At 36.7% G+C, this 25,180-nt stretch overlaps 1 protein-coding gene across 3 annotated transcripts in view; it reads right to left on the minus strand.

Moving 5' to 3' along the window:
- LOC126291978 (V-type proton ATPase catalytic subunit A) overlaps positions 1-15,984 on the minus strand; it is a 29,124-nt gene extending 13,140 nt beyond the window's left edge. Inside the window, exons 1-8 of one of the 3 annotated variants that reach the window (XM_049985731.1) lie at positions 15,853-15,984; positions 11,967-12,060; positions 11,657-11,769; positions 6,781-7,008; positions 5,689-5,826; positions 5,351-5,502; positions 3,941-4,212; positions 1,708-1,834 (exon numbers count right to left, since the gene is read on the minus strand). In XM_049985731.1, the coding sequence (XP_049841688.1) occupies positions 1,708-1,834; positions 3,941-4,212; positions 5,351-5,502; positions 5,689-5,826; positions 6,781-7,008; positions 11,657-11,769; positions 11,967-12,060; positions 15,853-15,861 (1,133 nt within the window). In that variant the 5' untranslated portion in view covers positions 15,862-15,984. Of the gene's footprint in view, positions 1-1,707; positions 1,835-3,940; positions 4,213-5,350; positions 5,503-5,688; positions 5,827-6,780; positions 7,009-11,656; positions 11,770-11,966; positions 12,061-14,798; positions 14,889-15,181; positions 15,287-15,852 lie in introns of those variants that run through there. The other 2 variants (XM_049985732.1, XM_049985733.1) reach the window with 2 other exon arrangements.
- Positions 15,985-25,180: the final 9,196 nt, after the last annotated feature.

The raw sequence follows: 25,180 nt of genomic DNA on the forward strand, positions 1-25,180 counted from the left end.
ATGGAATAGTCCTCAGAACCATAAAGCATTCATTCATACACAGTCACCTTCATCTTCATTCTCACTAGGAACATCTAAATAATAATCAAAAACGTCACAAAGTATTTCAGATTTTTTCATGTCCTTCCAGTTCTTGAATAGGACCACCTCTACAGGCAGGAAGACCTTCAAGGCGAAAAAAGTTACTATTTGAAACACCAAAATACAATCAAAATGCTAAATAAGCATAAGTACATGCAATCTAGTTGATACACAACTAAATAAATGGAGTAGTGAAAATGGGGCACCTATAGATAGAGAGTAGAAAAAACTAGTATTCTTGGGATCCATCCGTAACATATGGCATGTGAAACATGAGTAAACTCTGGATTCTTCGACAGTGTGTTAATGTGTTCAACCTTTTTAAAACCTTGTTCCTGCAGTACCAACATTGGAGTAAGAATAAATATTTCTAGATCTGTTCCAAAATCATGAAAAGTGTATAAGTTTTAAACGTAAACAGTTTGAGAAACAACAAAATGACTTCTGTCAAATATATGTTTTGTGAAAATCTTAAAAGGCAACCTTCACACCGTCAATCAGGAAACTGGGTACCACAATTCATACCCTGCACCACCAAGAAAGAAAGTATAAAAATTAGTAATACCAAAAGCTGTTTCACATGATGTTGGCCAATGTGTATGCATGTGGAGAACGTGTTGCAGCTGAGAAAATATAGTTTTCACAATAACGGGTACCTCGCGGCATGCTAAAGCTGCAACTCAGTTATACAAATTGACAGTGTGGCACCGCATATCAAAAAGAGAGAACATATTTGGAATATAAAACACACACTGCCCAGACACAAAACCATATGATGTGGCTCAGAAACTCATTGTCAGAATGGATATCACACACCTCATCATTGAAAAGGTCTATGCTTGCAACATCTCATTTACTATGATCAGAAGAGGTAAGTTTTCTGCTATCAAACAGTGCCACAAGATAAGAAAAACTGAGTCCTCAGATATGGTGAAAAAGATGGCCACATTTCACACACTCAAAATTAAGGAATTTTCATAACTTCAGTTCCCGTTCTTTGATGTACTTAGGACCATTACTAAGCCACAGCATTATACAATGATAACCCGTGACCTCTAGTTAACATTTCAAAATCCTTCGTAATAACTAGCATTTTCCTATCAATGACATATCAACCTCACATTTTAATGGCGATGTCAGTTTGCACCAAGATAGTGAGCAACTCAATATGCTATGCACCCTACATAAAATCATCAAGGGGGCCACCTATGTGTTTCATGAAGTGTAGAGTGATGAATGTGGAAAGTGGCTTTATGACAGACAGAGCCACAACTGAGGAAGTGAGTTTCACAGCCACCAGTTATCAACAAACAAGGTACTAAAAAAACGTGATGAGCAAGTGGAATAGGTGCCTATACCATAGTTGTGATTATTATGAAAAATAAAATTAGTATAGTTAAAATTTGGTTTGACCAAACCTCAGATGTACATACAAGTTTTCGGGGATTCTAGCTCAAAATATTTCTGTTGCCTTACAGTTAGAAGATACAGATAAAATGCTTTTTTTTTTTTTGCTGTTGATTATTACACTTTAAGGTGGCACACTGTACAACACAAAGTAATTAAATGTAGTTTCTAATTAAATCCAACATTAAAGAGAATAACCATTAAACAATTCCACCTCACCTGTCTGCAGGCATTTCAGCCAATCGACCTGAGATTTCTCGAAGAGCTTCAGCCCAACGGGATGTTGAGTCAGCCATCATAGATACGTTGTAACCCATGTCTCTGAAATATTCTGACAGTGTAATGCCTGTGAAGAGAGAAAAATGATGTTTTTTCTAGTATAGTATTTATGGGATCAGTACAATTTTGAGAGCAACACAATACATATTTGTGCAAGGCAAAAGAATGCTCATTGAACTTGCAGTAAATGTATACATTGGCTCCACTGTGTAGAATTATTTAATTTTATTATATTCATTCTCTTATTACTATGTTAATAAATAGAACAGAGAGGTGGGCCCCAGCTTCCATAGGAGACTAACAAAAAAGCTAATAAGTGTGATGCAATAGGTAAACTTTTTTTGGTCATAGAGCCATCACAATGCTACTGGTTGATTGTAGGCTACTGATTTTTGGAAATGATATGTGCATTCAGAAGTGTATTTCCATCTTCAATATCCACGTCTTTCATGTAAGGAGTAGTAATCTATTGTATTTAACTACTAGAGTAAGCTGTTTCATGCTCTTAGGTTGCAACCCTGCTTCAGCCCTTTAACCCAGAATCATACCAACAGTCTGACAATCACTAATCAGTTATACAGGGCTCAAAACGCCAATCAGGAAATGCAATATCAGTATATGTGTAGAAACCAATTACAACCATTTACTTCACTTTAAATGAATCAGACGTCTGTGTCAATGATTCAAAATAAACAAATCCACAGCTCGTGGTCTAGTGGTTAGCATTGCTACCTCTGGATCATGGGGTCCCATGTTTGATTGCCGGCCAGGTAGGGGATTTTCTCTGCCCAGGGACTGGGTGTTTGTGTTGTTTTCATCATCATTGATGGCAGTGGCTAGATTGGACTGTGAAAAAATTGGGACTTTGTACAGGTGCTGATGACTGCACAGTTGAGTGCCCTACAAACTAATCATCATCATCATCATCATCATCATCATCATCAACAGAAATAGGAACTTGAGATTACATGTACACCAATGAGCCAATAGACTTATGACCACTTGCTTAATAGTTGGTTTGTCCATCTGTGGAAAGAAATACATCACTGATTCTGCATACTGGGGGGCAACAGTTTGTTGGAAGGTTTTTGGAGGTGTGTGGCATTAGATTCCTACACACAGGCCATGTAATTGGTCCAAATAATGGGCTGCTGACTTGTACATGGCGATGGTGGTGCCCAGTAGTGACCCAGACGGGTTCCACAGAATTTACACCAGGCGAATTTGGTCACCGAGACAGCAATATCAATTCACTATTACACTCCTCACATGACTCTAGCACAGTAATGGCTAAGATAAGGGCAATTATACAGCTGAAAGACATTGCGGAAGACATCAAGCATGATGGGATTCAGTTGGTTTGCAGCTGTCAGTGTGTCTTCAAATACTACCACACAGGCCCAATGCAAGCACAAAATGTCTCCCATAGCATAATGCTGTTTCCACCAGCCTATGTCCATGGCTTGCTGCATGTTTCAAGTCATTGTTCACCTCAATGACTGCATTTGTGGATACAACCACTGACCTAATGTAGCAAAAAATGTGAGTCACCCAAGGAGCCGACATTTCCACTGATCAACAATTGAATCCTGATGGTCTCGTGCCAGTGCAATCGTTATTGATGAAGTTGGATCAACATGCGAACACATTGGGGTGGTCTGCAATGGAGATCCATGTTCAACAATGTATGATGAATGGTGTGCTTGTGTAAGCAACAGCACTGTGCTCTTTCAACAGATGCCACAGACCACCATCTATTCTATATTACAGAGTAGACAAATCTCCAAAACCCAAATTGTGAGAAGACTTGTGGACGTCCAACCATTTAGAGCCTAATGGTAGCATCACTGTCCTCCTACCTCTTTCCGTACATGCTCACGACAGTAGCATGTGAATATTCAACCAGCTTCACCATTTCCAAGCTACTAGTTCACAAGCTCTGTGTAATAATAATCTGCCCTTTGTGAGAATCACTTATATCCATGGATTTCTGCATTTGCAACCTACATATTTACTAGGGTGATGACCTGTCCATGTATGCTCTACTCGCGCACTTTTGGTACTGCTTCACATGCCTGCAATGCCAGCAGGAGGTATCGAACATTGTGGCAGGCGGTGGTCACGTTTTGACTTATCAGCGTACAGCATTAATAGCTTGCTAACTGAAATGTACCTGTGTAGATAGATGCTTCTCGGGCAGCGACAGGCATGTTAGAGGTGTTTGCGACCAGCGCTGTTCTCTTCATGATAGACTCAGTCACACCATCAATCTCCACTGACAGCTCAGGGAAGTCCCTGAGTACCTCAGACATCTCATTACCTCGCTCCCCACAACCTACGTAGATAATTACATCAGAGTTTGAGTATTTTGACAATGACTGTGAAATTACAGTCTTGCCACAACCAAAGGCCCCAGGAATAGCTGTTGTTCCACCCTGGACACACCTGAAATATAAATGAAATTGTAGGATTATAAGCATAATATTCATTTATAATTTTTTGAGCAATTTTTTCTTATGCTCCAAAAAATTCTTTTCATCAATAATCAGGAGCTTAGAGAATTAACTAGTTACGAAAGAAAGAGCAAAGGAATTGAATGTGGGTTTACATCTGAAACAATTAAGAGAAACCACAGAAAACCAGCACCTGGATGGCTGGATGTTGATTTGAATGCTTTCTGTATAAAAATATACATTTCCTTAACCCGCTGTAACAGGTAACTCAGTTATCATAAATACATTACCAAACTAATAACAAATGTCTTTCACATTCAGTGATACTGGCAATGGTACCATTGAATACAGTAATAAAAAAATTAAATTAATAAAATTAAATCCTGAACAGATCAAATTTAAATAAATAATAAAAGCAAAAACCAACACCTGCATCTCACAAATCTTAAAAAAGAACTATAAAATTTCAAATTTTACAGCCTTTTTAGCTCATTGTCACAAACTATCTCAAAAGACAAAGATGGAGGAAGGTACATGCTGTTTATTTAGGAGAACATCTCTGCATTCACTGGAAACCTCATCCTCCATTGTCTCTCATGTGTGATGATCACCCCCCCCCCCTCCCCCCCCCACACACACACACAAATCTAAAGCACAAGATGAAATTAATATCCACAATTTTAGAAGTCTCTTCAAGGAAAATTACCAGAATACTGCAACACATACGTACACCAGTATAACCCCATAACAAATAAAATAGGCGGCTAGCACATTAAGATCTTTCCCTCTTAAAAATCTGGCATCAAACCAAGCACACTATTAACTTTATTCTCAGTCTGGACAGAGTACAGCTCTCTCTGTGATACGATGTTACTTAACACAGTACCACAGTTGTTTGTTTGTTGATCCCTTTACCTTAGTGGTGAAAGGTCCAATTGCTTTTTTAATGCGCAATGACAGTAATGAGAGATGACACAGCTAGGTTGTTCGTGCCAGCAGGCACAGTCTCAGCCGTTGTTTCCAATTTGTGTAACTATGGTGTTCACTCAGTAGTGAGGTGATATTAACATTAAACATTTAAACAGGTATTAGTTTGGGCAGTATGTCACTGTGAAAAATAGGTAACTCACGGGAATAGGGAGTCAAGCACACGTTGACCAGTAAGGAGTGGGTAATTGGCTGGCAGCTTTTCTGTAACAGGCCTGGGCTGACGTACAGGCCACACTTGCAGCATAGTGAACTTCGATCTCTCACCATCAAATTCTGTCTCCAGAACGATGTCCTGAAACAAAAAATCCCATGTACGACTTTTGTGTGTGTGTGTGTGTGTGTGTGTGTGTGTGTGTGTGTGTGTGTGTGTGTGTGTCACAGTATAGTGACCGTCTTTACTCACTCCATTGTATATATGTCAATAGTTTTTATTACCACATTAAATGTTGTTTCACAGCAGAATTACTGCAGTACTCACATCAACTGTATAATTTCCAGGTTCTGCAATGTATGTGACAGTTCCTTTGGCACGAGGTGGCAGCAGCAACTTGTGTTTCACCAGAGTATTTTCATGGACCAAACCATACAGGTCACCACCAGTAATATGGCTCCCAATCTGAAAAATCATGATTTCAACTCATTAAATATAATTAAATGAAATCTTTTTCAACATGTTCATTCATTGTATTTCCACACACAATCTACTATATTTTTGTATACCGTTGACAATTCAAACGAACCAACAGCATATTTTCTCAAACTCCTGGACTCTTGACACTTCTCTCTTCGCCTCTGCCTTCTTCCGTTCTTCTCAAAATATGTGGATCTCACTCTTATCATAGCCTCCTTTGTCAATTGCTTCCCCCTGTCCCCTTTGATAAAGAAACTAACAGCTCTGAAAACTAGGAAGAGTTTTTTTCGTGTGTGCATCGACTCTATGCCAACTTCATCTCCTCGTAATTATACAATATTCTCAAGCGGATTAACGTTTCAAGAGAAATAGCTTAACTTGCAGTCATTTTACGAAAGATGTCAAACATTTCACGAGAATTGTACTCCAGGTTAAAACTTATGAATATCCTTCAACCCTCTCCACATCTATCCCATAGATAGCACAGATAAAATTAGGTAAATAACAGCTCTCACAGAAATGTATAAGCAGTCATTCTTCCCCTCCTCCATCTGCCAATAAAAAGTACCCTCTGCCACGTAGGTCTACTGTATCTCAGTTCATCAATCAAAAGTTTTCCAAATGGACAAAACAGTTATTTTCCACTCCTACACATGTTGTCCTGAACTTGCTACTATCAAGCAAAACTTTCCTTGCTAAAGAGCCACTAAATGGGGGAAAGTCCAGGATGGAATAACAGCAATATGGAAAGGATAGATTGCCACTCATGACAGAAGGCACTGAGTAGCAATTTATGCTTTCCATACTACAGTAGCAATTGAACCAAACATGTAGAAATACTATTTAGGAAGTACTCATATTTCGCAAACAGCACGTTACTACCATATTCATACTGTCTGAATGTTTACGAGCTCTCACAGAGCACATAATTTGGCTTACCTTAACACTGACGGGGCTAAAATCCCACTGTGCAGTGCGGCTGAGGGCAGGTACGTTGACACCTTTTGGGATGTAAATACTATTCGACAGTTCATTGATGTCTTTCAGTGGACGCTGGATACCATCAAAGATGCTGCCCATGATACCGGGCCCAAGTTCCACCGATAGCGGCTTGCCTGTGCGCAGCACAGGGTCACCTACTGTCACACCTGAGGTGTCTTCATATACCTGTGAGACAAATAAGTTCTCAGTGCAATATTTAGTATATGAGATCACAAAATAATATTCATATTGTATTATAATAATGTTACAGGATGTGGCACCCCCAATGTTTTACATGTCCGAAAATAAACTTTACACAGAGCAGTCTTTGATTTCAAGTAGCAGTATATATTTATATGGGCTTTTGGCACGAATTCATGGAAGAAATGTATTTTGCCACTAATGTCTGTAATACTAATAAGTGTTAATTTGTTGTTGAAACCTCTTTAGTGCCTGTCGAGAAGTTAATCTTAACTTTACTCTTACAGTAAATTATGTAATGTATAGTGATAACCATTTTGAGAATGACCTGTCACAAGAGAGGGGAAGGGGGGATTATCTGTCAAGACGTTCAAATTGTAATACATGGCATTTGTCACCAACATATTATTACAAAATTCTAAATGCATTTATCAAAATTCATTACAAATTTAAAATTAACAGTTATGCCGGTCATATGCTAATGCTGAGATTTTTTTTTTCCAGAAGTGATGGTCTTCTGTAAAACAAACTGGGAATAACTAAAAAGATTGAAAGGTAAAACACTCTTCAAGCCTCCTAATACTGACAAGCAGTCTTATTAAAAGTCAAACAAATTAATTTTGTCCATTTTGGATACTGCAGAACACATGACTAGGCATTAATGAAATATAAATACTGGTTACTGTGAGGAGTTTTAGAACTAGTTTTGAGCCTTTTCAGGCTGTCTGGTAAATCTAATACATACACATAATCATGATAGCTGCAATAAACAAACTGTGTTTAGTGATGTGCTTCTGGGCATTCTGCCAAGTTGTTGCTATCTTTTTATAGGCAATATTTAGAGTTTGGCTGTTATGCTTACTCGCTGCAGCAAGAAAAGGAGGGGGAGGGGGGCAGAGATAAAGAAGGGAAAAGACTAGTAGCTGCATTGATGGGATAGAAAGCATAGTACTAAAGTGGGAGAAGAGAAGGGGATCAGCAGGTGGAGGACAGGCTGGTGAAAGTTAAGGTCAGGGGAGTTACGGGGACAAAGGATATGTTGTAGGGAGAGTTCTCACCTGCACAATTCAGAAAAGCAGGTCGCAGTTACTAAAGTGAAGCAAATCATGTTGGACAGCATGTTAAGTAACTGTGTGGTCCAGTTGTCTCTTGGACACAGTTTGGCTTGGCTTGGCTATTCATTTGGGCAGACAGCTTGTTAGTTATCATGCCCATGTAGAAAGTGGCACAGTGGTTACATCTTTCTTTGTAATTCACATGGTTGCTTTCACTAGTAGCCCTGCACTGGACAGGGTAGACGTTACACACCTTTGAGAGGGCTCAAGTATGTGGTGTGGGAGGTTGTAAGGATCAGGTCCTTTATCTAGTTCTACTGTAAGGATATGAGCCAAGAGGGACAGGTTTGGGAGCAGGGGTGGAGTATAGACAGACAAGGGTGTTGTGTAGATTTGGTGGGTGTGAAATACTGATGTGGGAGGGGTGGGGAGGACAGTAGGATAGATATTCCTCATTTCAGTGTACAGCGAGATGTAGTTGAAACTCAGATCAGTTCTTCCAGTCAGGAGTGGTAGTCATGAAAGAACGACTTGGCTGGCCGGTGGGTATCGGGGAGGCAGAAGGTGACTGGAGATTTTTCTGGATGAGGTATGGAGACTAATCTTGGCCTGTGAAGGCAACATTTGATGTATTTGGGCGAACTGTTCGGCACTCCAGATGGAATGGTCCCAAGTGGCTAGGCTCTAAGGAAGTAACTTGTTGGTATGTAATCAGTGGCAGCTGTCTAAGTGGAGATATTGTTGGTGGTACTGTAATGTCAGTCATTGGTCAAAGCTTATAATGAATGATCCCTTTATGTTTGCTAAGTTTTGATGGTTGTTGCCCAACTGGGTAGTCCTTTATCCTTTTGCTTTCAAGTATACGGCCCATATTTGGCCATTATTACAGTGACTGTTACTGGTTGGATTCTATATAGTTGAAGGAAAGTTAAACTAACATCTTGCCATGAGTCAATAGTTTGGTTGAATGAGGTTGACAGCAAATCAACAACAAGCCTGCTGAAAGATTCATTTTTGGTGTCATCTGAACTTATTTAGGCAAACTGTGAAGAGCATAATATTATGATGGATGGACCAATGGATGACTTTTAATCCCAACCTTATTAAATATCAGCACTTTGTTTTGACAGCTGAGAAATAGAATGTGGGTGAAGTTGTTCAAGTTAATAATTTCCCCTTTATCCAAGTATCTGACAGATTAAATGTAACACTAACTGCAATATCAGTGGCAGTGTTATGTACCCCCCCCCCCCCTTCCCCAAATTCGGCCAGTCACAACTACTAGAGTCGTTAGGTCAAATAATAATTCACATGTTCCTTCAGTAACCAATTATGATACTGCTGAAGTGTTTAACTGACAATTATGACTCACAAGATGTATTGTTTATTGTTGAAATAGGTATTTTAAAAAAAAATTAATTCAAGTTACACTTTGAAACAGAATAATCCTGTATGCCAAAGCATGCAATTAATTTCTTCATATCATAACTTCAGATACATTGTAAATGTGGTGCAAATAATTTAACTGAAAAAAATCTCAATTTGAGTGCAATTTCATTGCAGTTATAATGAAATGCCAGTCTCGTTGCATCTACATATCAAGAGCACAACTGACCAACAGTTAATGTGTTTCAAATTTTGCTCTCAGTCAACATAAAAAACAACAATAATATTTCACAGAAGATTTTCAGCAGGTAAATATTATTTTTACTGCACATTACACAGCTATCACATCAAAGGGGGACATTCTGAGTCAATATTAAAATACTGAAACTGTATTAGGGAAGGGTGGGGTGAAAGCTTTGTTGTTAATCTTTCACTTCCTAACATTGTTCCCTTTCTGTCAAACACATATCGGCCAATCATTCTTACACTTGAGCCTTTCCTCCTTTATTATGCTGCTTTACCTCCCCACAACTTCATGTCTGAGGGAGTACTTGTAGTTATCAAATGATTATTTGTGTTTATATCTAGTATGCACTTATTCCATTGTTAAGAAGACAGACTACCACATAAAATTACACTCTGACATCTTCAGCTGTCTGATTGAAAAGAGGATTAAAATATCAAGTGCTCTGTCAGAAAATCTCTTAAAACCTTATCTTAATTAAGTTGCTGATAAGATAAGACTTGGCAGACAACTGTGTCAACTTTCAATCCCCCGTCACAAAAATCTTTGTATAGAGACACATTGCATTTTAATACTGCAAATGAAAATGAAATCTGTGTAATACTGCAAATGAAAATGAAATCTGTGTAAAGCTTTACAAATTACTTCAAAATTTCAAATGTGTCTGATAATCATGCAAATATGGAAAATTGCAATAAAAAAAAAGATGTTGGGCTTAGCAATGGAAAGTGACTCACGATCCTGAATAACTGTCCGATTCTTTGAATTTAATACTCACCAACTTTTAATACACTGTTACTCAAAGCCAAAGTGTATTATACTGGTGAGACATGTTATGTGAGATCATTACGGAGGTTCTACAGTATGTCAAAACAGAAGTAAAATAAAACTACTCTGTTCTTCCACTCCTACAGGTAAAGTGGGAAAATAGCTATGTAATATTCTAATTTTATTGAAAAGTTATTAGGCCCTACTAAATTTATGGTTACACTGTATGTGCAACAATTCATTCCTCTCTCCTATAATGAAATGTTTTCTCACACTTTATGAAGCTTTGTCAACACAGATTGAACCAGTCCCTCTGAATTCCGTAAAAACTGCAATGTTACTTGAGGAACACCACTTACATGGCAATTCAATATTCTCATGCTAGGTCCACACACAAAATGCATTCTCCAGCATGTACTATGACTAAGTACATAACTTCCATAGCAAACGTCCAAAGGTCAGTAAGCCTAGGAATACTGAAATAACAGACTGGCATTGCCATGGCAGAAAATGCAAGCAAGCTTTATTAAGATGTTCAAATTCTCACATCCTCTCTTATGCCTAGCAACTACCCTCCAGAACTGATTAGTGGGATCATTATCTCCATTCTTTGCCCCCTCCCCCCCCCCCCCCCTACCAATCTGATTAAAGTCAAAGACAGATACGGAGTAAAGAATGCCTTGAAGCTGGGAGACTGGCAAGACTCTAGAAGGCCAAAAATGTAAGTGATACCAGCTGAATCGAAAATAAGAAAATAAGTGAGAGAAATAATCATGTCAGCAGACAGGTGAGGCTAAACAAGTGTTCCCTAAGAGCGGATTGCCTCTCACTCCCAATATATTATAATCAAAAATATAAATCCCCTGACACAAACACGCAAGCATGCATGCACACAAAAATATTTAATTATATACATGCACTACTTACCAGTTACCTATTTGTGACAAGTTGTCTACACATACATGTAGATTGTTGCCTTTCCGGTATTCCAAAATTGTGTAATATCTAAATATTTCCAATGGCGCAAGGGAATTCTGGCATAGTTTCACATAAAATATCTTTAAAGGCTTCCAACAGTGTAAGGAAATTCTAGCATAGTTTCATGTACAAAATAGCTGTAACTATTACATAGGAAGGTTACTATAGTATTTTACTTCTTGTATATTGAGGTTTTACTCACTTGGATTGTTGCCATGTCACCCTCCAACCGGATGATTTCTCCAACCAGTTCATAATAACCAACACGCACCAGTTCGTACATAGCAGAACCGGCCATCCGTTCTGCTGTCACCACTGTAACGGAAACAAAACCATCCCCGTTGCATGAACATGTACATTACACAATATACAAACCAACTTCCAGTATTTTGCCCATTCACACAGAACAAAATTGGCTCTTGAGCTTTCATACGTCACATGTCAACTGTGTGAGAAATTAACCTAAGATTCCAATAAATAAAAAAGTCCTGATAGATTTTGAAATTACTCACCAGGTCCCGATACGGCAAATACAAAGCCGAATTTGGACTCTCGGTCCTCATCGGATGTCTTTATCAGTGTGCTCGTCATTTGGAATGATTTTATCTGTGAAAATAAATGTGTAATTAATATATTGTTTAGGAATAATAGCACTTTCTGTGGTCATAAAAGGAATCACGACACCTCTGTATTACAATATCGAAAAAACATATCACACTACAGTACTGAGAAAAAACCATAGATCTCTGAATAATTTTTTTCTAAATCTACCTCCATATCTATACCCTGCAAACCTTGAGATGCACAGCAGAGGGTATGTCCTATTGTTCCAGCTGTTAGGGTTTCTTCCTGTTACATTCACGTATGGAACACGGTAAGAATGATTGACTGAATGCCTCTGTGTGTGCAGCAATTATTCTAATTTTATCCTCACAATCCCTGTGTAAGCAGTACATAGGGGGTTGTAATATATCACTAGAGTATTAATTTAACGCTGGTTCTTGAAACTTTATTAATAGACTTTCTCACTATAGTTTACATCTATCTTCAAGAGACTTCCAGTTCAGTTCCTTCAGTGTCTTTGTGAGACTCCCACGGATTAAACAAACCTGTGACCATTCACACTGCCCTCCCATGTGTAGGTTCAATATCTCCTGTTAGTCCTATCTAGTACATGTCCCACACACTTGAGAAATATTCTAGAACGAGTGATTTGTAAGCAATCTCCTTTGTAGATTAATTTAATTTCCCAATAATCAACCAATAAACCTAAGTCTATCACCTGCTTTACCCAAAGTGAATCATGTGACCATTCTATTTCATATCCCTACAGAGCGCTACACCCAGGTATTTGTACGAGTTGTCTGGTTCCAACAGTGATTCATTGATATTATAGTCATGGGAAACTACATTTTTTTCATTTTGCAAAGTGCAAAATTTACAATTTTGAACATTTAAAGGAAGTTGACATGTTGAACATTTAAGGCATCACTTTGAAATCTTACCAAGATCTGACTGAGTATGTATGCAGCTTCTTTCAGATCGACTTCATTACAGATAAATGTATCATCTACAAAAAGCCTGATTTTATTATTAATATGGTCTGCAAGGTCATTAATATACCACACAAGCAACAAAGTTCCCAACACACTTGCATGGGCCGCACCCGAAGTTAATTCTACATATAACGATGCCTCTCCAACCAAGATAACACATTACGTCATTTCTACATAAAAGTCTTCAATCTAGTCCTAATTTCACTTGATAACCCCCATATGATCACACTTTTGACAATAATCATAGGTGTGGTACCGAGTAAAATGCTATTCAGAAATCAAGATACATGTACCTGATTGCTTTGACCCAAAGCTTTTGGTGTGTCATGAGAGAAAAGCGCGAGTTGGGTTTCAAATAATGTTTTCTAAATCCGTCCTGGCTGGCATTAAGGAGGTCATCCTATTCAAGATACTTCATTAAGTCTGAGTTTAGAACCTTGAGATACAATGCAGAAACATTAATTTATGAAGTATCTGTGAAGTACAGATGAAACACTATATAAACAATGTCTATCACACAGTGTGATATGGAAGGAAGAGATTGATTTGGCTCGATTTTGAAAACACGATATTTAAGGCAAGGATAAGCAAGAAGAGTTAAATACTGCAAAGCAATCAAAATGATTTTGAAGCTGTAAAAATAATTGGTAAGTATAAAATAACTTGGTGCCCAAATTCTACAAACCAGGAACTAGGCATTTACAAGACCAGAATCAGCATCACATGACTATAAAATGCATATACTGAATTAATACTACAAAGAATTCAGATATGAATGTAAAATTGGGGATACGTCCTAGGGCTTCTCACTGAAAGTAATGATGATTAAGAGTAGATATTGAATGGAGCTGACAATGTATACACAATACAAATGTGTTAATTAAAAAAGAATTCTAACAGAAAAGTCAAAATGAAATCTGGGAATGCATAGAACATTTGAGCGTATTCTATGCAAAAACTGTATTACTCAAGATCAGTACAGGGGGGAGAAGAATTTCACAAACATTCGTACAATGTTTTAAGATTGTATTCAAGACACATTAATATCTTAAATTTTGCATAATAGACAAGTAACACATTTACATTTAATGGGATTACGAGTTGAAATTTTTACGAACGAAGGAGAGTATATTACGGAAAAAATATTGGGGATAAACCCCCCCCCCTCCTCCTCCCCCCTCCCATGAGAAGAAATATGTGAATAGGATATCTAAGCCTACTTATTTACCCACAAACAGTTAACTTGGCAATGGGAGAACCTGTAGAGGTTGGACAATCATCAGTACCTGCAGAACTGATCATTTAGGATATAAAGTTTGGTAGATATGCAGAGATATAAAGACTGGTACCAGACAAAGATAATGAAAGCAACATCAAACAAGCTATTTTATCGCTGACAACTTTAACAGCAATTAAAAACACTTTAGGAAAAGAAATTAACGTTGAAGAATGGTGTTTCTCTTTATTCTTACACAGTTGCTCAGATGTATAACAACTGACTATGTGCCATTGCAAATCAGATATATTTAACATGTCAGATGAAACTCTTACCCTGCCGGACAAACGTCTACCATTAATTTTCTATCAAAGTCGTGCGACCACTATATTAAATGTCCACAGATAAAAAAAGTATTGGCCAGATGTTTCTGATATATCTACGAAGATACAAACCCATTACACGAACAAAATGTAGGTCACATATAATCAAACGTGAAGTGGATTTGGTTTAATGTTACAAACACAGTTAAATGAAACTGTAATATTAGGTGTTCACATGACATGACTTACAAACTACGGTCTGCGACGAGTAAAATTCAGTGGCCCACGAAAGGCGAAAAGTAGGCGTAACCTCCACTGCTGACTGCCAGCTACTGGAGACTGCGTGCGTCAAAAACAGAAAAAATAATTTTCTAGCGGTTTCAAGACCTCGAAACGGCCTCACAATCCACTATTTTAACATTAAATTCCTGCTGATGGAAGTATATACTGGACTGTAACAGTAACTTAAAATTCGCACAACTATCTTAAATACCAAAAACTATTTGAAAAATTTGTATGTCAAATTTGCGAAACGAGTCTTCAGTTTTGTTTAGCTGAGAATTGTACGCTATGGATTAAAAATACAACAAAATTCCAAATTACACCGGATAAAAACGACTTTCCGTACTCACCAGCCCAGGACCCCAATCACAAGACTAGTCAGCTGACCACCCACTGATGAAGTCAAATAACATCGTAGTCTTCCGTAACATGCTCGTGTCTCCTGCCTTTAATCATCTTGCAGAGGAAATTTAAAAATTATTATTATTAGGCTGGACAAAACATTTTCTGCTGCTTTGTTGGCGTTAGGATCTTTCCTGAACGCTAGCAAATATTTAATTAAATTAATAACTTCCTTCATCGAATGTTCTGAGGAATATTTCCGCTCCACATTAAAAATCGAATCTGCTTGAAAATGTTGGTGGCACGCATTTTCGTGTCAGGAGCTTATATTGCACTTCGATATTCCAGCCGAAATTGGTATGGTAAAGTCAATAAGAACTGATCAAAAAGTGCCACATATGTTCTGCTTAGGCCACTGAGTACTTGAGTCAGATGTAACGGCAAATTTTCTATTAATTTCTTCAGATTTTTTCCTACATGAGCTCGAAAAAATTAACTGACTTCCGCGGAATTAGTAATTTGTCCCTTTTTCACATATTCAGAACTTTGACAATACGTAAAATGTGTGAAAAGAACAAGACTTTACTACAAAACAATTGTCTCTAGCACCTCATTACCACAAGCACACATTATTTCAACAAATTATTTAAAATATTATTCAAATTACTAAGACACTTACAAGATCCATGGTTTGTACAAGTATTTAAGGCGACTGGTAGCAAATAAATGGTCTTAAAAAATCTTGGATGTTTATTTACAGAACTATAAAACAAAATACTTTAACAAAATAACTGCGAACAATAAGCAAAGACATTCTTGTAATTTATTCATACACCTCTGGTTTATCGATTAGGAAACCAGCTACAAAGGCGGCAACTTTGAAACGCTCGTAACACATAACCCACAAAACGGGCGACACGAAAAAATATAAGAAAACGTATTTTACATTGTTAGTATTTTTTATTTCGAGTGATCTTTTTGGAGGCTACGATGAATCTACATCGCTTCTTCTTCGTCTATGTTTTCAACTACAGTTTCCTCTGCTCCCAAATCTATCAACTCTTTGAGAATGTAATTTCTTCTAATTTTGTGTCATTACCAGTTCTCGATATTTTTTCTGTCCTGAGAACTTACCTTTTCTATTGCTTCTTTAAAAAGTGTTCTGTTTATGATCGTGTTCAAGTCGAGTCCTACATTCTCCACATCTGTTTCCACATCTTTCAACCACGTGGTTTTGAATTTGTAATTTTTAAAAAGTCGAAGATTTGTTTAGTTATTCTGTCATTATTCATCCTGCATATTTGTACTTAGAATTTTAATCTCCCTTTGCCGATTAGATCTGTTACGTTTTCAACTTTCACATCTTAACCACTGTTCAGATTCACTGTTGCTTTTGAATCCTAGTATTTGTCTTCAGATTCTTCTTTCAGTTTTTTCTATGTTTTTAAACTCTCCCTTCATAGTCAGTTTAAGAGGTTCTGCTGCATAGAGTATTTTTGGTCTGACCACTGTTATGTATGTTACTTTTTTTGTTCCAGGATTTTTAATACAGATGATTCTTGTTATTTCAGAGGCATTCTCAGTTTTATGTATTCCAATCTCTGTTACTATTTAACACACACATTTCAAAATTTTCTGGCAGTTGACAGATAAATTTTACTTGTAATGTATGGATGAAGTTGCTTTAATTGTTTCTATTGTTTAATTTATTTAGTCCAGACTCTTTTTAAAACAACGTGTAATGTTTTTGTACCAATAAAAGCTTACGTTACACATATTTCAAGTGTATAATTGCCTAAATTTCTAAAATGTGCTTTATGTCTATGACTTGATCTGCAAATGATCTGCTCTTCATGAAACCTTCTTAATACTCACCTAACTGTATTCTTTCAGCTCTACTTGAAAGTGCATTTTTCAAGATCTTATAGGTCACTTGCAAGATGGGTGCAGGTAAAAGTTTTTATGTATGCAGACAGTCATAGGAAAAGCCTTTCAGCTCCCCCTCATGATGGTCTGCATAAAGAGCATTCTGTTTTCACAAAAGTTAAACCTAGAGCAACATTAATTGCTGTAATTGAAAACCTAATAACAGAAACAAACAATTTGAAAAAAAGATGATCACATTATAATTATAGGTGGCACCAATGATGTTTACAAAAATGAGAGCAGGACAGCACTTGAAACTTACAGGAAGTTATTGCACAAACTGTACAACTCAGTGGTCACATGTTAACAGAGAAATTGAGTGCTACAACTCTTAACTACAGAAGCTGTGTAAAACATTTAATCATGTGCACCTACTAGATATGAACAAATTAATGCATGAAGAACATACTAGGCATGGACTCCACTTAAACACAAATGGTAAGCTCAATTAAGTGAACCAGGTAGAGGAACTTTGTAGCGAACTGCATAAAAACATCATCTTAAACTACAACCAACAGGTTTTTTATGCACAAGAAGCAACACAAGAGTGTGGAACCAAGCAACACCAGTCAGTCAAAAGCAGTAACCAACTCATCACCAGCAGCCTGTCCATCACCATCACTATTGAAAGGTGAGAGGGGTGCAAGAGCTGATATACACAGTGACAGTTTTTTTATGGGATCCGAGTAACAAGAAAAATGGCAAGACTCTGGTAATTTGTAAGTAATGTGGGCACAACCAGGTACTAATCCTTATGTAATGAGATAAATTAATTTAACCTCCAAACATTGTAACTTAGAATCTGATATGAATGATAAATTATGTGTAATCCACCAAAATATCAGGAACCTTAGAGATAAAGTGGAAAATTACTCCCCAGCCCAAGCCCATTTATTGTGCTTCACAGGGCACCATGTAAAGTCTGCTATGCTTATGCCTCAGTTGGAGGGTTATGTCCTAGTTGATAGTTACAGTAGAGCAAATAGAGAGAAAGATGGTGCTGCAATATACACCAAAGTGGGAATAGCTCATAAATCGCTTAAGTATGTATTGTGAAGATTTTCATTTTGAAGCCCGTGGATCTGAAATTTTTGTTGATAATAGGTCAGTTTTAGTGGTGACAATATGTAGGGCTCCTGCAGGGAAAATTTGTGTTTTCTTAAAAGAGTTTGAATCAGTTTTGTTAAAAATACATGCAAAGGATAAGCAGTTAGTCATTCTGGGTGACTTTCGTGTGAACACCCAGAACTAGAACATTTGTTACAAACTTTTAATCTAATTCTAGTAGTTGAATTTCCTACCTGAGTGACGGATACCAGTGTAAGCCTTATCGACAACATCTTCATTGATAAGTTTAGTCGTAGTCACAGTATTGAAAGTCAAATTCTCAATGGTCTGACTGACCATGATAGGCAGTTGCTTACTCTTAGTAACATATGTTTGAGCATTAAATGAAAACCAGTTTTTAGGTCTTTCAGAACAGTCAATGTGGATACATTAGAAAATTTCAATAATTTCTTGTAGGAGATTGACTGGAGCCCAGTATATAAAGAAAGAAACGTTAACATTAAATTCGACCTATTCACAGATGAATTCATGTCCCTTTTTGAAGCAGTATTTAAAAAAAAAATATCTGTAAGGATGAATCCCCAGGCTTGTAAAATGGAACCCTGGGTTACAAAAGGGATAAAAAGTTCATATAAGACAAAAAGAGAAATAAATACATCACCAAGATATTCTGATGAGCCTGCTGTAAAAGAACATTATAGATAACATTGTAAAATACTGAAAAGATTTATAAAGTGCTCTAAAACATTTCATATTAAATCTGAAATAGACAACTCAAACAATTAAATAAAATCCATCTGCAGTGCTATCAAAAGGGAGCTGGCAAAAAGATGATAGTGTTTCTAACATATAAATAAGACATTGTGGTAGTTTGATTAAAGAAATTGATGCAGTTGCAAGTGTCCTTTTTCTGAGAAAACTGGTGGTAAGGGCTCGGTCAATGATGCTATGGACCTTGTGAAAGAATCTGGATTGTGCAAAATAAGTCAAATGCATATAGCTCTAGTTACTGTGAGGTGAAAAGGAACATCACTAAAACGCAAACAAAAATTTCATCTGGCTTTGATAATATTTGCTCTAAGGTATTTAAACATTCTCATAGTGCCATTTGTGTAGTACTTTGCCATATATTTAATGAATCCCTTCAACAAGGTATCATCTCAGACAGATTAAAGTATGCAGATGTGAAAGCACTATTCAAGAAATGGGATAAAACTGATGCTTCAAACTACCGCCTAATTTCTCTTTTAACAAGTTTCTCCAAAATTCTTGAGAAACTTATACGTAAGAGAATTGTGGAGCAGCTAAACACCCACAAGGCTGTTAGTCATTGTTGATTTGGATTCCAAGCGCCCAGTCAACTGATGATTCTACATTTTCATTTACCAATAATGTTTTAGAAGCACTGAACAATATATTAGCTTTAGTTGGTTTATTTTGTGATTTAATCAAGGCCTTTGACTGTGTGAACCATGAAATCCTCTTTTCAAAAGTTGTCTAGTATGGTTTAAGTTGCACAATGGGAATGTGGCTTTGATCATACCTAACTTGATAGAAAGCAGGGGGTATGGCTTAATCACAGAGATGGCACAATAGCTTCATCTGGTTGGAGGGCCACAATGTTCGGTACTGGGCCCCATGCTCTTCCTTAATTTTGTTAATGACATTCCACACTGTACGAAAGCTATTACAAAATTTACTCTCTTTGCAGATGATACATCTCTTTTAGTTGAAAAATAACTGACAGTGACATTGCAGCATCTGCCAACCTTGTGTTCAATGATGTCTATAAATGGTTCACCTGAAATGGCCTGACTTTAAGTAAATTCATTCCTGTGGGTCTCAGAAAGTGCAGGAGGACATAAGTCTAAGCTGTAATGATCAAGATACACATCAAGAATATTCTTCTAATTTTTTAGGCGTCTACATTGACAATAAATTAAACTGGTTGTATCACATTTTGGATTTAAGAAAAGGACTTATTTCAACAACTTATGCTCTACATATTAGAGCAGAGACTGCAAATACTGACGCTGTTAAGGCTGCTTATTTTGGCTATTTTCATTCATTCTCATCATACGGCATAATGTTTTAGGGAAATCAGCCAATTGCAAATAAAGTATTTGTCACTCAGAAAACAGCAATCCGAATTCTAAGTGGAATGAGTAGAAGTCATTTGTCCAGAAATCTTTTTAAACACACACAAAACATTAACAGTGACCTCAAAATGTCCTTTTTAATTAAGAACCTACCCTTGCACAAAACCAACAGTGACTATCATGACTATGACACAAGATCAAAACATGACTTGTATGTTGACAGAAAAAAAACTTGAGCCTAGTACAAAAAGGTGCACACTACTCAAGCAAAAAGGTGTTTAATGCACTTCCTATGTAAAAAAAAAATAATAAAAAAAAACTTGCTAATGTAATACCACAATTTAGAAGTAACTTAAAAGAATATCCTCTGGAACACTGTTTTACTCTCTTGGTGAGTTCTCAGACATAAGCACTTCTATATTGTAAGTCAGACACGGAACATTGACTTGTAATATTTACTGTTACTGCTTTGTAAGTGAACATGATGACCTGTGCCAAAATAACAATGTACTTCAGTTCTAGAAAAGTTATAACATACATGGAATAATTGTAGTTTATTGTTTTATTTCCCTGTTTTACTTTAGGAAGTGCCTAAGCTTGAAATTGTTAACATATTTTGTACCTTTACACTTATCGCAATTTGTATCTATTAGCATCTATAAGTAAGCTGCTGTTATCATGTATAATTATGACTTGCTCCACGTCCATAGAATTCCCTTGTATACTGGATCTATGGAACACAAATAAATAAATAAAAAGAGGGAGACTCCTCTATAATTATTAGGACTTGTTTTATCGTCCGTCTTATCTAGGGGGTGTATTAACACAGATTTCCACCCAGCTGACTGTGTGTTCATTTCCCAGATTCATTAATCATTTTTGTTAGGCATGCTATCATACTGTCACTAATGCCTTTCCATAATTCTGCAAACTATATTGTTCTCCTGTTTATATACTTTGTTATTTTTAAGTTATCTTATCATTTCTTTAATTTATTAAAAACAAAGATTCCTGAAGAAGCAACCATCGGTTGCGAAAGCTAGTAATTCTGTGTGTGTGTTTGTGTGTTTTGTTCATTGTGCCTGTCTGCCGGCGCTTTCCCGCTTGGTAAGTCTTGGAATCTTTGTTTTTAATATATTTTTCCCATGTGGAAGTTTCTTTCTATTTTATTTACATTTCTTTAATTTCTTTGAATGTTAGTTGCTTCAAGGTTCATTCTCTTTATGTTGTGTTTAATTAATTAATTTTCCAGTAATGCATCACTGTTTTGCAATTGTTTAAAATATTCTGCAAGTATTTCAAGTCTCTCACATGCAGGGCCGTGTTTAAGGTGTGCGACACTCCTGTGCACTAATTTATTTTACACCCCCACCCCTAAACTTCAGCATTGATTTTCATTTATGGGCTGCTAACAATAAAGCTGCATAATCATTAACTTCAATTCTAAACTTTACTGAAGAATTAAAAAAAAGTGACACAAAGCACATATGCAAGTTCAATATCCAAAACTAATAAAATAACTACTATCATTAAATAGCCCCTTTTACTGAAAAATTACCACAGAAATATCAAACTGGACATAATTTATGGTAAAAATACAAAGAAAATCATTACACTTTAATACCCTATACTAAAATTACTTCACTTAAATGTGAAGTTTAGTCAGTCCCACAAATGTTGTACAATACTGTTTAACTGGCATTTTACAAAATATAGCAAAGTTAAAGAACATCTCAATTTTGTAGTTATGAATTCATTTATCAGTCTCTGAATATCAAGACTGACATCATGCCTGATTCTATGGCTAGTAGTACAAGATTGACAAGCCGTTCCTGATTTTCTTCTGTTGCCCGTAGGTAGTTCGTAATCCATTTAAAACAGAAAAGTTCCTTTCAGCTGAACAGTTTGTTACTTGGGCACAGCTGCAAATCTTGAGTGCTGTACAGATAGCTTTTAAAATGTATACATTCTTCAACAGTTGTTCACTATGTCAGAATCATAGATGGCTTTGAGTTTCTCTACAGCATCATAAATTTGAACAGCTTCTACTTCAGTGATATTTAAGGGAAATGAAAATCTTAAGTTTTATTCTCTGTAGAAGTCAGCTGTCATCTGTAATTCATCCAGAAGAGTTTGTAATTCTTCTCCGCATCTCAACACACTCTGATCCTGTTTCTTGTTTAGGACATGTGTGTTCATCTTCCGAGTCTGATGATTCATCAAAGAATCTCTTGCGTTTAATTTTAAATTTCCTTTTTTGGTTCTCAGCAGCTGAAGGAAGTGGAACTGATTCTGAATTCTTGATCCCCATTAGTTTCTTTTCTGTTGAATCTATCTGTTTTGCCCACCATCTTGCACACACTTGCGTGCCATAGCCTTTGTAGAAAATCACAACCTGGTAGCTGCATGCCACAAGCAAAGATGGCCTAGCATGGGCGCCCACCTCTTGTTTGCCCGAGATGATGCTGTAACATAGTGTGCAATGCAGAGACCATGACAGGCAGCTGTGCAGGTTGTGTGCTCCACGTTTGACAGTACTTTAATGTGCTCATACATGAAAGATGTTATACACGTGGACTAGCAGTAAAATATGAATTTAATGACAGATAAATATATTAGTCAACATTTAGCCAATAAATTATTGAATGCCTGAATGATGATGCAATGAATATTAAAATTATATTAAAGAAAAAAAATTTTTTGTGGACACATTTTGCCACCATGTGCAGCTGCACTTGTTGCACCTGCCTAAATAAGGCCCTGCTCACATGGTTTTGCACTTGACACATTACTGCTGTTGACTAATCAAAATCTGTGATTTTTGTTGATGACATTTAGTGTACTGATAAATGGCCCTAGCACATCCAAATGAGACACAGTCAAGAGAGAAATGGAATAGGCTCACAACTGGTTTACAGCGAACAGCTTACTCTTACAAAAACTCATATTATGAATTTTTTTAGGCTCTTGGGAGTCTTACACATGCCAATATATTGACTCCCTGAGGGAATTTGTAGTTAATAGTAAGAGAGACTCTAGGATTGGAAGTAAAAATAATTTCCATACATACTATGCACCCCGATCTAGGATTCTGAATGGAGCCGTATGTTCTAGTGCAAAAATTTTTAACACATTTCTGGCAGACATTAGCTGCACCTTCTGTGACATATACAAATATTTTTATGTAAATTTCCTTTCACACTAATGTGCATATGCATATGAAACAGGCTTTCATTTGTTCAGTATGTAAGAAACTGGTAGCATTCTCTAAAATAAATTAAATTACATAAATTCTTAGAAAGAAATAATATATAAAAGTATCAGCTGAGAGTGCAAGAGGAAGGGCAGTGATCTCCATGACCCATTCAGTGTAGCTGCCTTTCACCTTGTGCAAGTAATTGCCACCAGCAGAAAAATGCTCATGTCAGAGCACAAAAAAGACAAACATGTTCCTCTTAAAAGAATCTGACAGAAAAGTGACAAACGAGCTGCCTCAATCCTCACTCTGCCCTCCTCACAAAAATGTGTGAACCTGTTTATAATAATAATAATAATAATAATAATAATAATAATAATAATAGCTTTATTCAACATCGAATGGTACACTGCACATGTACAAAGAAACAGTAATGATTAAAGTTATTTGTACAATACGCAAGACACATTCTTCTGAATACATCATTAATTTACAACAAAATTACAATAAGATGTTTACTGATTTCTATTCACATAATTTCACAAAGCATTTGTTATTCTTCATATAAGTATGGTATCTTCTAATGAGTAGAAAGGGTGTTTTACTAAAAATTTCTTAAGTTGATGTTTCAGTTTAATTGTAGGAAGAGCCATGACTGCACAAGGCAGTGCATTAGCTAATTTTATACCTGCGTACTGAGGCCCCCTTTCATAAAGTGCTGTTCTGTGGCTGCCAATGTAAAATCTTTCTTTATTTATAGTATTGTACTGGTGGAAATCTGAATAAGTGTTTTGGTGCAGTCTTTTCACAAGCAATATGGCTTTTAGAATGTATGTGTTTATAACAGTTAACACCTCTGTTTTTGGAAACAAGTTGCGACAAGATTCCCTATGTTTTGCTCCACAGATTATTCTCACGCCCCTTTTTTGAAGAATGAGTAGCATATCTAGATTAGCTTTCGTTGTTGCCCCCCCAAATTTCAATACCATAGTTCAAGTGAGAGGAGAAAAGAGCATGGTATGCAGTCTTTAGGACTACGGTGTCTCTACACAACTTGCTAATAGTACTGATTCCAAATATATTTTTTGACAACTTAGTTGTTACGGAGTCAATATGTGTGCCCCATTTTAGGTTGCTTTGGATTGTTATGCCAAGGAAATTTACACTAGACTCTTTCTTTACCAATTCATTGCCCATGCATAATTTAATTTCAGTATTCAAACTACTTTCGTTAAACTCCATCAAACATGTTTTACTGGTGCTTACATTTAAATGGCTTGCATTAAAAAACTGAACAATTTCTTTTGTCACATTATTGTACTCAGCCTCTAGTTCATTACATGATTCCTTTTTACATACAATGGACGTATCATCGGCATACAGAACAATTTTGGGATTCATAGTACAGTATTTAATATCATTTACATAGATTAAGAACAGAAGGGGGCCCAACACTGAGCCCTGGGGCACACCATATTTTATGCACATGATCTCTGATTTGTAGACACCACTTTCCATTTTAAGTAGAACAAATTGTTTTCTATTGCTCATATAACACTTTATTAGGTCATAAGCAGCGCCTCTAATGCCCATTTTCCATAGCTTGTCTAATAGGATGTCAACGTTCACACAATCAAAGGCTTTTTCCAGGTCTAGGTATACACCTGCCACATGTTCCTTGCTTTCGATACCCCCTATCACCTCTTCCATTAGTTGAG

The sequence above is a fragment of the Schistocerca gregaria genome, chromosome 9 (genome assembly GCF_023897955.1).
Source record: "Schistocerca gregaria isolate iqSchGreg1 chromosome 9, iqSchGreg1.2, whole genome shotgun sequence".
Classification (NCBI taxonomy): domain Eukaryota; kingdom Metazoa; phylum Arthropoda; class Insecta; order Orthoptera; family Acrididae; genus Schistocerca; species Schistocerca gregaria.